Source organism: Stigmatopora argus, chromosome 5 (genome assembly GCF_051989625.1).
Source record: "Stigmatopora argus isolate UIUO_Sarg chromosome 5, RoL_Sarg_1.0, whole genome shotgun sequence".
Lineage (NCBI taxonomy): Eukaryota > Metazoa > Chordata > Actinopteri > Syngnathiformes > Syngnathidae > Stigmatopora > Stigmatopora argus.
In genome coordinates this window covers 20,616,749-20,630,609 of record NC_135391.1, presented here as the reverse complement: position 1 = coordinate 20,630,609, position 13,861 = coordinate 20,616,749, and the positions used below count along the sequence as shown (strand labels likewise).

The following is a 13,861-nucleotide window of genomic DNA, read 5'->3' as shown; positions in this document are numbered from 1 at the left end:
ATGAGTCTGCCGATTCTCCACTTCACTATTAAAAACTGAAATTGCAGGACAGACGCTCAACCATTGCTTTGTCTTGACAAAAGGAGGAGCCCAAGTGAATTAGCTGGGTAGAGATTTACTCATTAAATTGAGAGTGACCATCCTCTGCAGTCAAGAAGAAACGACTATTTGCTTCCCAGACGGGATGGTGACAAACTGTGGATTGAATTTTCCATAGGATGGAACATGCCTCTACGAGAACTGCTCGAAGCAACGGCGGACATTTATTGGGTCCGACTCAACCCTGAGACCAAAGAGGGAGGCGGCGTCTACTCTGCCTTTCTGCGGTGGAAGACCTGGATCGACTCCCTTACCTCATAGACCCCTTCCCCTTTATTATGATAGAGACGGTGATTTGGTATATCAAGAAGCATTTGAATCAGTTAAAGGGGAAAGTTGGACGCACGATAGCACATGCATCTATTTAGGCAAACGGGGTGGCAGCGGCCACAGGACTTATTCGGGATCAGGGTAAGTGGTACATGATGCGTCTAAAAGCCTATCCCGACATTTCACTAGCACTTGCATTGGGACACGAAGCTCGAGAACTGGGACCCATGGTGAGATTATGCCGTTCGGTAATGGATTTGAAACAAGGTCAAATACCATATGTGCTGTATTCTTCTAGTACTAAATGCTTTTGTATACAGGTCACTAGAGCGGATTGGATTGGATAACTTTATTCATCCCGTATTCGGGAAATTTCGTTGTGACAGTAGCAAGAGGGTGAGAATGCAGATACAGGAAAGGCATAGTTATAAGTTGTGGGGGTGTTGGAACATGCAACTTTGACAAGCTTTCATGGCAGAGAACTTTCAGACCACAAGGACACCAAAAGGCTGTTGAACTTGCTACTGGACTAGTTGTGGTCTGGAGGACCTGCCGACGTTGAACTTTGCTCAACAATTGAGCCAGTTGCATTCGAGGTAGACCCCACAGTTCAAGTCAAGGTCCCCCAGTATCCTTGGAAAAAGGAAGCGGCTACAGGCATTGAAGAGATGCTGTTGGGGCTGTGGGAGGCCTCTTGGAAGAATGGGTCTCCACTTTCAACACTCCTATTTTACCGGTAAAAACGGCAGATGGGGTACATTTTCGAATAGCACATGATTTGAGATGCATAAATGACATCACTAAAACAACTTGCGTTCCGGATCCACATCGCTGTTTGGGTGTTTTTGGTCCAATGCTTTCTTCTGTGTACCCCTGGCAAAGGAATGCCGCAAATACTTTGCATTTACTTACAAAGATTGCAAACTGCAGTATGCACGGGTCCCTCAGGGGTGGAAGCTCAGCCCTGGGATATTCAATCATTGTTTACGTGAACAATTGGCCAATGTAAACATACCAGAAGGCACTCTATTGGTTCAATATGTTAATGATTTGTTGATCGCAGGAAGTTTAGCTGAAACCTGTTTGAAGGCAATCAACATTGTGTTGACCCACCTCGCTGACTTTGGGTTTTAGGTGTCCAGGAAGAAACTCCAGTGTTGTAGACAACAGACGACATTTCTAGGACGGATAATCTCAGGGAGGGGTTTGACGCTAAGTTCTTCTCACTGTTCCTCTATTTTGTCACATCCTAGACCAACCAATGTGAAAGAAATGCTCTCATTTCTGGGCCTATGCGGATACTCTCGGGCATCTGTCCCTTACTTTGCTGTAAGGATTAGAGTGTTGAGAGATTTACTCAAGGAAAAAGGCATGCGTATCCTCCATGCCTCTCTTGACTGGACTGACATGACTGAACGTCTATTTACACACTTGAAAAGAGATTTGGCAGCAGCGTCTCATTTAGCTCAACCTGACTATGACCAACTTTTTCATCTGGATGTGCGAGTGACCAAAAATACTGCTAATGTGGTTTTATTTCAAAAGCTGGGCGGTAACAGGTGGGTCCTACCTTATGTTAGCGCCCCACTGGATAAAGTAGAAGACTACTGGCCATGTGCATGGCGCTTGAGTTGAGTGAAGGTCAGAAAGTTACTATTACTCGGATTCAGCATATGTGGTGGGATATTTGTTTATTGATCTGTCCGCATGGAGATGACAGGGCTTTCTGACGGTGGCAGGGGGGCTTGTAGCGCAGACTGTTTTGATTCAAAGGTTGAGTGAGGCAATGGAGAGACCAGCTGAAGTTGCCGCTGTCAAGTGTCCTGGACATGTAAAGGCAGACACGTTTGTCGCCAAAGGTAATGACGCTGCAGATGCGGCAGCAAAGAAGGCGGCTAGCTATCAGTTGAACAGTGAAGGTAACTATGTCACAAAACATGCTTGGTTGGTGGATCTCCTTCCTGCGGTGACGATTTGTGGTGCGCGACCGCCAAGAGGCTGCCTCGGAGGTTGAGAAAAGTAAGTGGCAGGAGACGGTAGCGGAATACATTGAAAAGGAGAGAATGAGGTTTGACCAAAATAGGGGATCGAGGAGGTTGATGTTGCCTTCGGGGAAGTTCATGCAGGCAGTGATTGAGAAGGCGCATGGTTTGGCGCATGAAAGCTATGGTTCGATGCTGCACAAGCTGCGCGTTTGGTGGCACCCAGATCTTTTCTGTAAGGTAAAATAATTTGGATTACTTGTGAAATATGTCAGAGTTACAGTGTTGGACCTACGACAAAGAAGATGATGCAGCCCACTTAAATGAGTCGTTGCCCAAATGAAGTGGTGGTTGCTGGACTATACGGATATGTTTGTCATGGTGGAAGATATACTTGTGCGTAATGAGTATTGATTGCGGCCATGGGTACCAAGAACCTGTTAACACTGAGGCCGAGGCAGAAGACTCCCAACAGGTGGACTGGTGTCACGCATGACCGGACGATTCGCCGAAAGACGTTTCGCCGACGGACGTTTGGCCGACGGACAGTTCGCCAAACGGACGTTTCGCCAAAACGGGATTCGCGCGCTCGCCCCGCCCCCGGATCGTGTGTGTACATGTTTTTCAACCTCGGCCCGCGGGCCATATACGGCCCGTTAAAGATAACATTCATTTAGGAATAACAAGGGCATTTATTCAAGGCCAAACACATGCAGAACAGTACGTGTCAGAAGAAATAGAGAAAAGAAAGTAATGAAATTGTAAATCCAGAAATCTTACTCCAGAAAATTTAAACCAGCATAGAAAACGTTAAGAACCTTAATTCAAAGATTAATCTCAACATTTTTTATGATGGTGTAAATTTTCTGGAGTAGGATTTCTGGATTTACAATTTCATTACTTTCTTTTCTCTATTTCTTCTGTCACGTACTGTTCTGTGTGTTTGGCCATGAATAAATGCCCTTGTTGTTCCTAAATGAATGTTGTCTGTAAGGGGCCATATATGGCCCGCGGGCCGAGGTTGAAAAACATGTGCACACACGATCCGGGGGCGGGGCGAGCGCGCGAATCCCGTTTCGGTGAAACCCCTTAGTCCAGATTATTATCAACTGGAACCAACCTGTTAAAGTTTCTAATGATGAACTAATTAGGCAGGCATATGATCTGGGTGTTCCTGAGAATGCGGTTCCCATTATTTTTCACACCCTTATGTTGTAGGCTACAAATTGAATAATAAACTAGTCCAGGAAGTGGTTTATGAACACACATTTTAGCAGGCAAAAGGTCGGATAGCTGGCATCAACACGGAAAATTTGTGGTTTAAGGAGATTACTTCGGAAGGTTTGAGTCAACCTGCGCATATCAGTAGATGACCAGAGATAACCTGGAGGGTGACTGCCAGCGGTGGGACCATGTATACCCATTGACTAAGGTAAAAGGGGCTCCCCTCTATGATGCTAAAATGGTTCTCGCTCTTTCTTGTATTTCCCAAAACAAGTCCGATATAGGATTTGGACCAGGTAATGAAAAACCTTTGTCAATTGGCCACTTGAACCCAGAGTTCTGTAATTTTACTATCTCAATTGACATCATTACAGCAGCCAGTCTTAGCAAGGCTAGGTCTGACCTTTGGTGGATGTGTGGGGAAGGCCTATTGTGGGACTTTCTGGCAAGAGGATGGACAGGGACTTGTGCATTAATCTCTATGATAATTCCGAATGTGATTAAACCTCTTTCTGAGCAGGAAATTGACCGTATAGGTGACTTCGCCTAGGATCAGGATTCATGGGGCAACGTGCATCGGTCCTGGCAGGTGATAAGTGTCTTCCACGTGGGTGGTAGTGCCTGGGCGAGTGAGGAGGATGCAACATACCTCGACGCCGTCAGAGTACCCAGAGGCAACCCGGATGACTTTAAGGCTCAGATTCAAAATGCAGCTGGGTTTGAGAGCATTTTTATATGGGTGACGCCCAACAAAAATGTTGATTTCATTAATTACCATCATTACCAAATTAAAAGATTAATTAATTTTACCTCTCAATTGGCGGAAGGGGTTCATGAACAATTGTCCGCGACCTCAAATATGGCCTTCCAAAATACATTAGTACTCGAGAGCATGTTGGTTGAGGAAGGGGGTGCTTGTTCTCGTATCAAGGGTCATTGCTGCACCATCATCCCAAATAACACAGCTCCAGATGGGAAGGTCACCAGAGCTTTCACACGGCGCTGGATCTATTTTTTGGTAAATGGAAAGGCCTTTTTGCAACCCTCGGAACCATTATCGTAATTGTCTTAGCTGTACTTGCTTTGTTGGGTTGCTGTGTTTTCCCATGCCTCAGAAGCCTTATTCTTAGAATTGTGCAAAAGGCATTAGATGGGAGTGATCCAATGGGGCAATATCACTTAGTCCAGGGGTCGGGAACCTTTTTGACGAAGAGAGCCACAAACAATTCATATTTTCCAATGTTGTTCCTTGTGAGCCATACTACAAATTTAAAAGTCAAAATACATACATGTAAACGAGTGCCTTTTCATTTTTTTGGTGTAATTTCACCACTTTTTAAGTGGAAAAAAATGAATATTTTTTAAAAGATTCTTATACTGTTCCTAATCAATGAGAGGATGCATTCCAGAAGAGTCTACTACAAAAAAATGAAGATTAAAGCAGTTCTAGATGTAATATCTCAGTTCTGTCACCAGCAATTTCCATATTTTAGCTCACAGGTTAGCAAAGAGCCAGCCAGATGCACCCATCAAAAGAGCCACATGTGGCTCCCGAGCCATAGGTTCCCTACCCCTGACTTAGTTCCTTTGGTTGCTGAGGGGAATGAGGGTTTGTCACTGGGGCTTGTGGATAATTAGTATGTGTCTTATCTTTTACTCTGTTTTTGTGTTCTTCATATGTTTATCCTTTGAATTTTGCAGTTTACCAATATTTGTGTTTGGTTTGGTTGATCTATACATAAGTATTGATCAAAAAGGGGGACTGAAGGAAAGTAACATTTAACATGCAGAAGTAACAGGCAAATACAAATAAACATTAAAGTTGGTAACTTCCAGAAGAGCTGTGTCTGTTTTCCCAAGCAGGGAATTGGGCAGGAAGAGGCCATAAAAATGCAGCAATAACACAAACATACGATGACCCTGCCAGGGAAATGACTACAAGCAGGAGGCCGGACACTCCCTTATGTTCTCGGCGGAAGGCACTGCTGGGGCCCGAGTCTCCCATGCCCTGGGACGATGGACACGGGAGGATGAGCCTTTCCTTTGTCCTCAAGTTGTATAACGGCGCTTGCAGGATAAAGATACTTTGGCATTCTATCAAATCTTTGCTAGGACAAGGATGCCTTTGCTAGATTAATGCTCTCCAGTTTTGTTTTTTTGTTTTCTCAATCTTATCGTTATTTATTAACATCTGCGAGGCAAACTTTTTCTACAGTCGCCAGGATTTAATTACTCTCGGGAGGAGATGCAATATATCCATCACAACAGAATACCAACAGACCTACGATATCCCCGAGGACATCTCGAGACCACTGGGATCTCCGTGGATAGTCAGCCCACTCAGCTCTGCTCCCCATAATCATGCACCCGTGCCGATGCCGCATGCTCAAGCGTCCGTTCCACCACTAGATGGCGAGGTGCTCCAGGAGGGGCGCCTTGACGCCCGCGACCGACCATGTTCCCATGGCAAGGCGTCTGCCGTCCCTCCATCAGGACAGGGCAGCCGGCTCTCAAGACAAGGCCCTCCATGCGACCAGGACGGGGTGGGCGGTGACCTATCACTTGTTCAGCAGTAAGCAGCCAGCAACCCTTCTCATGTTCAGGAGTCCGTTCAGGGCACGCCTCCTCACGGGTCGGACCGAACGATTACCAGACCGGCCAGCCCGACTCCTCATCACGGGCTGGACCGACCAGCCCAACGCCTCCTCATGGGCCGGACTGGACGACCGCCGGACTGGCCAGTCGGACGCCTCATGGGCCGGGCCGGACCAGACGACCGCCGCACTGGGCAGCCCAAAGCCTCCAAGCGACAAGAACGGGGCGGCCGGCAGCTCGTCACTCGTTCAGGGTAAGGCGGCGGTGACCCCTCTTGTGTTCAGGAGTCCGTTCGGGGTGGTGCGCCGGACCGGCCAGCTCGCTGCTTTCTCACGGGCCAGACCAGACGACCTCCAGACCGGCCAGACTATGTTTCGAAGCTCCACCACGCCCTTCCTACCTGTATTTTCTGTTATGGACATCAAGGGTTTTTCTCGCTTTTTGGACTACACGCATGCCGCCCTCCTTTTTTTTAAATGTTGAGTTTGGTTTTGGGATGTCTGGGATTCATCGCTTAAGTGCGAGGTACTGACATGTCTTGTGAGTGTTTTGGGTGGAGGTGTGTGTGTGTGTGTGCTTTTTGACTCTTGTGTACCTCTGGGCTTCCCTTCCTCTTGTAACCAGCTGTTCGTGATTTTCTAATCAACTCTTGTCTGTCTAATTAAACCCTGTGTGTCTGTGAGTCATTTTCGGGTCATCTGCTTTGTTTTGCTTCATTCCACGTTGCCATGCCAGGCTCCCTGTTCCTCTTTTCCCCATGTCTTCTATGTCAGGTTTAATTTTATTATTTATTTCTAAGTCCTTGTTGTTTTCTTGAATCCCCTCCTGCCTCACTTATTAAAGTTTTGGTAGAACACTCCATGTCCTTGTCCCCGTGTTTGCTTCTCTGCATTTGGTTCCAACTATGACACCACGCTTACATAACAGTTTGAAGTATGGATTAGAGTTTTGAGCTTTCAATCTCAAGGTATGTTTTTTTTTTATTTGTTATGTTTTTAGGGTTCTAAATACAAAATTCAAGGCTGGGTTTTAAACAAAAAAGTAAGGTTATAAATAAGTCAGTTTTCGAATTTCAGTATTTTGTTTAACGTCTGCAATGGAGTTTAGTTTCAAAGTATCCAAATGGCCATGAAGCCATTGTCCCAGTCAGTGGAGAGAGAGACTGGTGGGCTAGAAACAAGATGACAGCGTCAGAGAGTGGGGGCAATAAGCAGTTTGGCATTGCACCTGTATTTATAGGGGGCAGAAGTGGCAGGTGAAAGGCGTGGCGTCACTCACCAAGCGTTGTGGCGCCCTTGCGGAAGTTTCCGGTCACTCTGTTGCAGCTGCTGCCGTCGCCCTGGCAGACTCCACACTTGTCAAGCGTGTTTGACGAGAACAGAACACCATCGCATCCAATTGGCTATGAAACATCAGAGGGAATGTCAGCTATTTTCTACACAAGAAAAATATTTATGAATATGAACAGACATGCAAACATTTTCCTCTGGAAAAACACTACTACCTTGAAATCCTGGTCGAGTGTGGACTCACCTCACACTTACCATCCACGCAGACACCGCGGTAGCTACTGTACTTGCAGGATGTGCCATCGCGAGCCGGTACCATCAGCTGCCGCTCGCCATCGGAGGTAGTGCAGTGGAGGTCACACGGGTTGCTGGATATGTGCACATAGTCGTCTCCAGAAAAATTATGTGTCACACAATTTAAATTGAATAGGGGAGTAAAAGTAAATAATCAGTTTTACACAAATTCACAAACAACTGGAATGGAAAATGGGGCAGAGGTTTATCAATTTGAAAAATTACAAGATTAAATAAGCAAAACTATCTGATGACAATTGAGTCATCTCTGCCAACGGAGATATGGCAAACCGTGGTGAGGTTGTTGGTGCTTCAGTTCCTGTTTTATTTTTTAATTATTATTGTCCTCATTTCAGAGCACTTACCATTCCTCATGTTATTTCCTATTGTTTTTACCTGTGTCCCATTACCCTATTTGTATAAATCTAATATTATAATGTCTGTTGTGTTGTGCCTCTGTGTCCATCTAGTGACGCATCCCGGCAACCTTCAACCTATCTGTTTTAGGAAACTATGTTGTAAAATACCTACGTTTGTTTGCTACTTTGATATTTGTCATAGTTTTCGTTCACAGCAGTTATCTCACAGAATTTTGGGGAGTCCCCTTAGAATTGATACGGCCTCTCTGATATCCACGAGTTTTATGAAATAACTTGGAATTTGTGTCTATGGGTGGGAGTGATTTTATTTTATTTTTTTTATTTTTTTTTACAATGCGAGTTCTCAGCCGAAATAACTCATAATGTGACAAAGAGTGTGCCAATTAATTTACCGTATTTTCACGACTATATGGAGCATCGTATTTTTAGCCGCATTGTCAATAACGAGTGCTATTTCTGTATTTTAAACACACAAAGGACGCACCGTTTTTTACACGCATATATATTATATATTGATGAATAGCGCTGGCTACCGGAAGCAGCCCCAGACTCTATTTCCGGTTCTTGCACGCTACACCCACACGCTAAAAACACGTTTTTAAAAAGGCAACGGAAGCAAAACTGAGTTCGCTTGTACTTTATTTAGCCATTTTACAACTTACTCACGTCATCATCACCCACAAATCCATCCAAGTCCTCATTTTCTGTGTCCGAATTGAACAATTGTCCAAATTGGTCATCGAAAACGCTGAGTTTTATACGTTCGTCCAGGCGGCCACAATCCATTGGCAAATAGTAGCTAGCTAGTAGCAATTTTAGTATTGGTCCATATATAAAGCGCACTGGATTATAAGGCACCCTGTCTATTTTGAAGAAAATTTAAGACTTTTATGTGCGCGTTATAGTCGTGAAAATACGGTAGTCAACAAAATTAACCAGATTCCAGTGTGGGTGGGCTTTCATTTACTGTCAGCATGCAAATTACCACTAGACTGTCAGGACAGTTTGCGTGATGGCAGAGGACAAATCCCCCATTGTTTTTCTGATTTGGGCTGTTGGAATGGTGGCTGCTTCGTCCTCAGCCGCCTTCCCGTTGAGAGTTCGTTTTGGTGCCCATCGACCAACTCGTCAACGTTCTAGTTACCGACCATAAGCCCCATCGCCTGCCCCCGCGACACATTTTCGCCCACCACAATCTGCGGTACAGGTTGAGGCTCGACTGTGAGTCCGTCAAAGGCACTCGACCACAGCTTCTTCTAAGCATAAGTTTAAGCAGACAACGGCAGTCAAAGAAACATGGAGGGTTTAGTGAGACAGCCAATGAGAGCCCAGTAGAGTGTATGGGAATTGTCAATCAAGAAGCAGTGCATCCGCGAAAATTTCTAAATAAAATAATGGATATAGGAAATGTATTGACGGTTCCGTAACTTGGATCTTTGTTCATATCTTGAGGCACTAATTTGCATCTCAAGAGGTTTTGTCACGTGAAAATTTCGTAACTAGAGGCATTCGTAAGTTGAGGTATGATTGCATGTAAATATGTAAGATTAGAGGCGAGGGCGAATTTCCATCTTTAGTCCCTTGTGCAGGTTGAAAGTAAACAATGACATACACACACATGCACACAGACAAGCACACACGCGCACACACACTCACACATTCACACAAATAGCACAGTTTTAGACAGCGTTGTGATCGCAATTTTGCTCATCTAACAGCCAGGCTTGAAGATGAGTGGCAAAGAGAGTCAGAGACGGGAGTTCACGTATGGTAATTGGTAATGAATTCCAGGTATGTGAGGCACGCATAGAGAAGGTGCTTTGGCTGTATGCACTCTCTTTGAAGGGAACTACACAGTCACCTCTAGAGCCAGCCCTTGTTGATGTCTTGGAATTTTTTCTTACAAAATCTTGCAGTGGAGGAGAAGCTTTGTGATGCAAGATTTTGTAAACTAAGGTGATGTTATGTCTGTGGCAAGACGTCGAGGCGAAGAAGCAGGGAATTAGGACCCAATCACAGGGAAGCAGGCGAGGACGAGGGAGGTGGTGCTCTAACCAAAACTTTAATAACTTGAGCAGTCTTCGAAAATAACAAAGACTTAGAAATCAAATCACATAACCAAACCTGACGAGGGGAGACACGGGAAAGCGAGGAACGAGGCACATGGAACACGGATCGAGGTAACGTGGAAACACTTCGTGGACAAACAAAAGCAGACGATCCGACGAATGACATAACAATCAGTGGGGTTTAAATAGACTGACATGGGTTGACGAGACAATTAGGAACACCTGGGAAACACATGAGGGAGCAGGCAGGGGATGCACCAGGGGCAGAGTAACGACAGCTGAAAACAATGGGCAATCACTCAGACAGGACACCAGGGGGAAAAAAGCATAAAACCATGCAACCCTAACAGGGTCCGGAGAGTTGCCGCCGCCGACCCACTCGTCCGATACCCGGACGTTTCGTCGACGGACACTTCGTTCCCGGACGTTTCGTCGAACGGACGTTTGGTCGCCGAAAAGTTCGTCGAACAGACATTTCGTCCCTGGACATTTCGTCGACGGACAATTCGTCGCCGGACATTTCGTCGACGGACAATGCGTCGCTGGATTCGCTCGCTCTCAAAATTATAATCATGAGAAAGAGAGAGTTTACTGTTGAAAGCAATCAACCAGGTAATCTCTCGCTCTCAAAATTATAATCATGAGAGAGATCGAGTTTGTCATTGCATTGACAATGTCAGAGCATTAATATCTAAATATCTAATATCAAAATTATCAATAAATTGCATATTATTGGCATGTGTGTACATGTTTTTCAATTTATGTGTTCCTGGGTGACAAGGACGAAACGTCCTGTTCTCGTGTGTGTATGGACAAACTTGCCTCACCCGTGCCCATCCCACATTTTATACTATTATTGTCATGTCCCAACACCTCTGTTAAAGTGGTTGGATCAGAACTTCCATGTAAGCCTCTGATACACTGAATTATATTATTTTTAACCCTTATAGAGCACTCATTTAACCCATCGGCTGCCATTCACGGCTGTAGACGTCCGATTCATGTTGACTGTGAGGTGCAGAATACTCAGCACTCATTTAACCCATCGGCTGCCATTGATGGTGGTAGACGTCCGATTCATGTTGACTGTGAGGTGCAGCTGAACCTTCATTCTCTCAATCCTGATAAATGAGTACTCACAGCCAGTCTTCCCAGTTTGAATTGGGGGTCTATCACTGTCATGACATGCATGAGATAATTGGTATGAAAAAGAATCAACCCTCGAGTGTTTTTATTCATTTTAATTGTATACAATATCAATACCGTATCAGAACTTTGTTATATATCCACTAGATATCCTCAGAACTCTGAGGCTGATGCGCTAATCATTCAGAAACGAGGAGAGTACCGTATTTTCCCGATTACAAGACAGTGTTTTTTGCATTGAAATAAGACTGAAGAAGTTTCGCTCTTCTAAATTCGGAGTCTGGACATTACACCCATTCACAACGGTAGATGGTGCCAGATATCCTTAAAGCGAATGCTGAACACTTTGATGGTTAATGCAGTTATTGCAATTTTGTTGTTTTATCACAGTAGATTGATTAATTTACATTTCACAAACCAGTAGCCATTCATTTACAAATTCTATCGCACTTTAATTTGCAAATGTAAATGTTCAGATAGTAAGATGTGATAGACAGCTTTTGGATGATTTAAATCAGGCAAAATAACATGGTAGTACTCTCAAATATATTGTTATAATCATTTGTTTCATATGTACTATAATATTTTCTGTATAAAAAAAGGAATTAATGTTCAAAAAGTATTTTTTTCAAACTTGAGTCTTGAAAAAGAGGGGGTCGTCTTATAACCAGGATCGTCTTATATTCGGGCCAATACGGTAATATTTTGTTAGTAAAGCAGAAACTGAAGCAGCAACAACCTCACCCTAGTGTGACAAGATGAAAATTTTACTCAAACTGTGCAAAGATTTTAGTGCAAAAACAGACCGATTTAGGAGCAGCCTAAAACACTCATTGATAAAAAAGCATTAAATTGTATTGTTTTACCAAATTAAACTTTTCATTTATTCCTTCCTTGCAAGGATTTTGAGGGTTGCCGGGGCCTAAGGCAGATTATACCCTAGACTGATTGTCAGTAGGCAGTAGGGCACACTGAGAGAAAGCCAACCATTCACAGTCACAATCATACCGCACCGAGCAAGAATCGATCCCACGCCCGCCTTCACCGAAGTCAGGCGAGTGCACCACAACACCATCAGGGGGTTAATAAAAATGTTTAAATACCATGAAATTCTATTTGTGTAAAAGTCTGATCGTGCCTGTTGTAATATTTACCAAAAAATGTGAGGGAAAGTTATAGGCTGTCGTTAAATGGACACACTTATTTGAAATGTTATTTTATAGCCTTAAATAGACCATTTAAACTCAAGTCTGGAAAACAATAAGTTTAGTACCCGGATAGAGAGGTTTCCACTGGTAGCTGTGCCCATTGTAAAGTTGCGAGTTGAAAGACCAGCACTGTTCCTCCCGGAAGCTTTGACCACTGGCTGGACAGTCCTGTGTCGTGTAAACAAACATTCTGACACTTTGTGTGTTGTATATTTACAGTAAGCCGCTTTTTTGTTTTTAAAATACACAGACTTACACACACATATATATATATATATATATATATATATATATATATATATATACATATATATATACATATATATTTGTCCTGACTTAAACCCCATTGAGAACGGGAGAGAGGGAGAGAGGGAGAGAGGGAGAGAGGGAGAGAGGGAGAGAGGGAGAGAGGGAGAGAGGGAGAGAGGGAGAGAGGGAGAGAGGGAGAGAGGGAGAGAGGGAGAGAGGGAGAGAGGGAGAGAGGGAGAGAGGGAGAGAGGGAGAGAGGGAGAGAGGGAGTATCTCAAATTTCACGTATGTAGAGACACTTGTAAGTCAAGGTATTACTGTATTTTAAATGCCAAAAACTGCGTATTTTATCATAGTTTTAATCTGAACTCTGATCAAATTAAAGAATTGTCTATATATAGGTAACGAGAGCCCAAGATTTCACCCCTCCTCTTGAGGAAGGATCTCATCCCTGACCTGGAGAGTCTATTTGTTTTTGGGGGGGCTGAGCCTGGTCGTTAGATTGCAGTTGGATGCTGCTGAAATTGTTCTAATATCACTTTTATTTTGTGAGGGAAAAAAACTCATATTTTTCTCTGTGCGAGTTTTAGACACCTGGTGTTATCTGTCTTTGTGGGACGTTGGGGTGGGGGGTGTTTGTGTCGGTACAACTAACTTGTTCATTGCATAGGTGGTATCTTTTGGAGGTTCCCAAGCACGTCATGTTTTCCTTGAAAGCAGCAATTTTCCTACTTTTGAAAAAAAAACACATGGAAAAACCTCAGGTTTAGCCCTCAGGGAATACCAGACAAACAAGAGTGTAGTGACCTTTGTTTGAGGCAGTGTCTCTCTTGCGATTTCACACCTCTGCCGCAAGTGCGTGTGCATGCTGTCCACTTGGCCCACTCGCCCCACCAGAACGTCATCACTTGGAGTTCCTCCAAACTGTTGGAGGCCACGATGCCTTCCTCCTGCACGGGTACATACACACACATGTAGTACTTTAAATAGTCAAACTCAAACATGTACGCAAGTGCAAACATAAACACATTTATATATGAAAATATTCAGATGGTG

At 44.2% G+C, this 13,861-nt stretch overlaps 1 protein-coding gene across 24 annotated transcripts in view; it reads right to left on the bottom strand.

Annotated features, from left to right (window-relative positions):
• Positions 1–13,861, bottom strand: part of ttc16 (tetratricopeptide repeat domain 16) — a 118,386-nt gene that overhangs the window by 65,478 nt on the left and 39,047 nt on the right. For 22 of the 24 annotated variants that reach the window (XM_077600097.1, XM_077600109.1, XM_077600110.1 and 19 more), the window contains 5 exons: positions 13,613–13,755; positions 13,461–13,536; positions 12,622–12,724; positions 7,704–7,849; positions 7,449–7,572 (listed from right to left, as the gene is read on the bottom strand). In XM_077600097.1, coding sequence (XP_077456223.1) covers positions 7,449–7,572; positions 7,704–7,849; positions 12,622–12,724; positions 13,461–13,536; positions 13,613–13,755 — 592 coding nt within the window. Of the gene's footprint in view, positions 1–7,448; positions 7,573–7,703; positions 7,850–12,621; positions 12,725–13,460; positions 13,537–13,612; positions 13,756–13,861 lie in introns of those variants that run through there. The other 2 variants (XM_077600096.1, XM_077600115.1) reach the window with 2 other exon arrangements.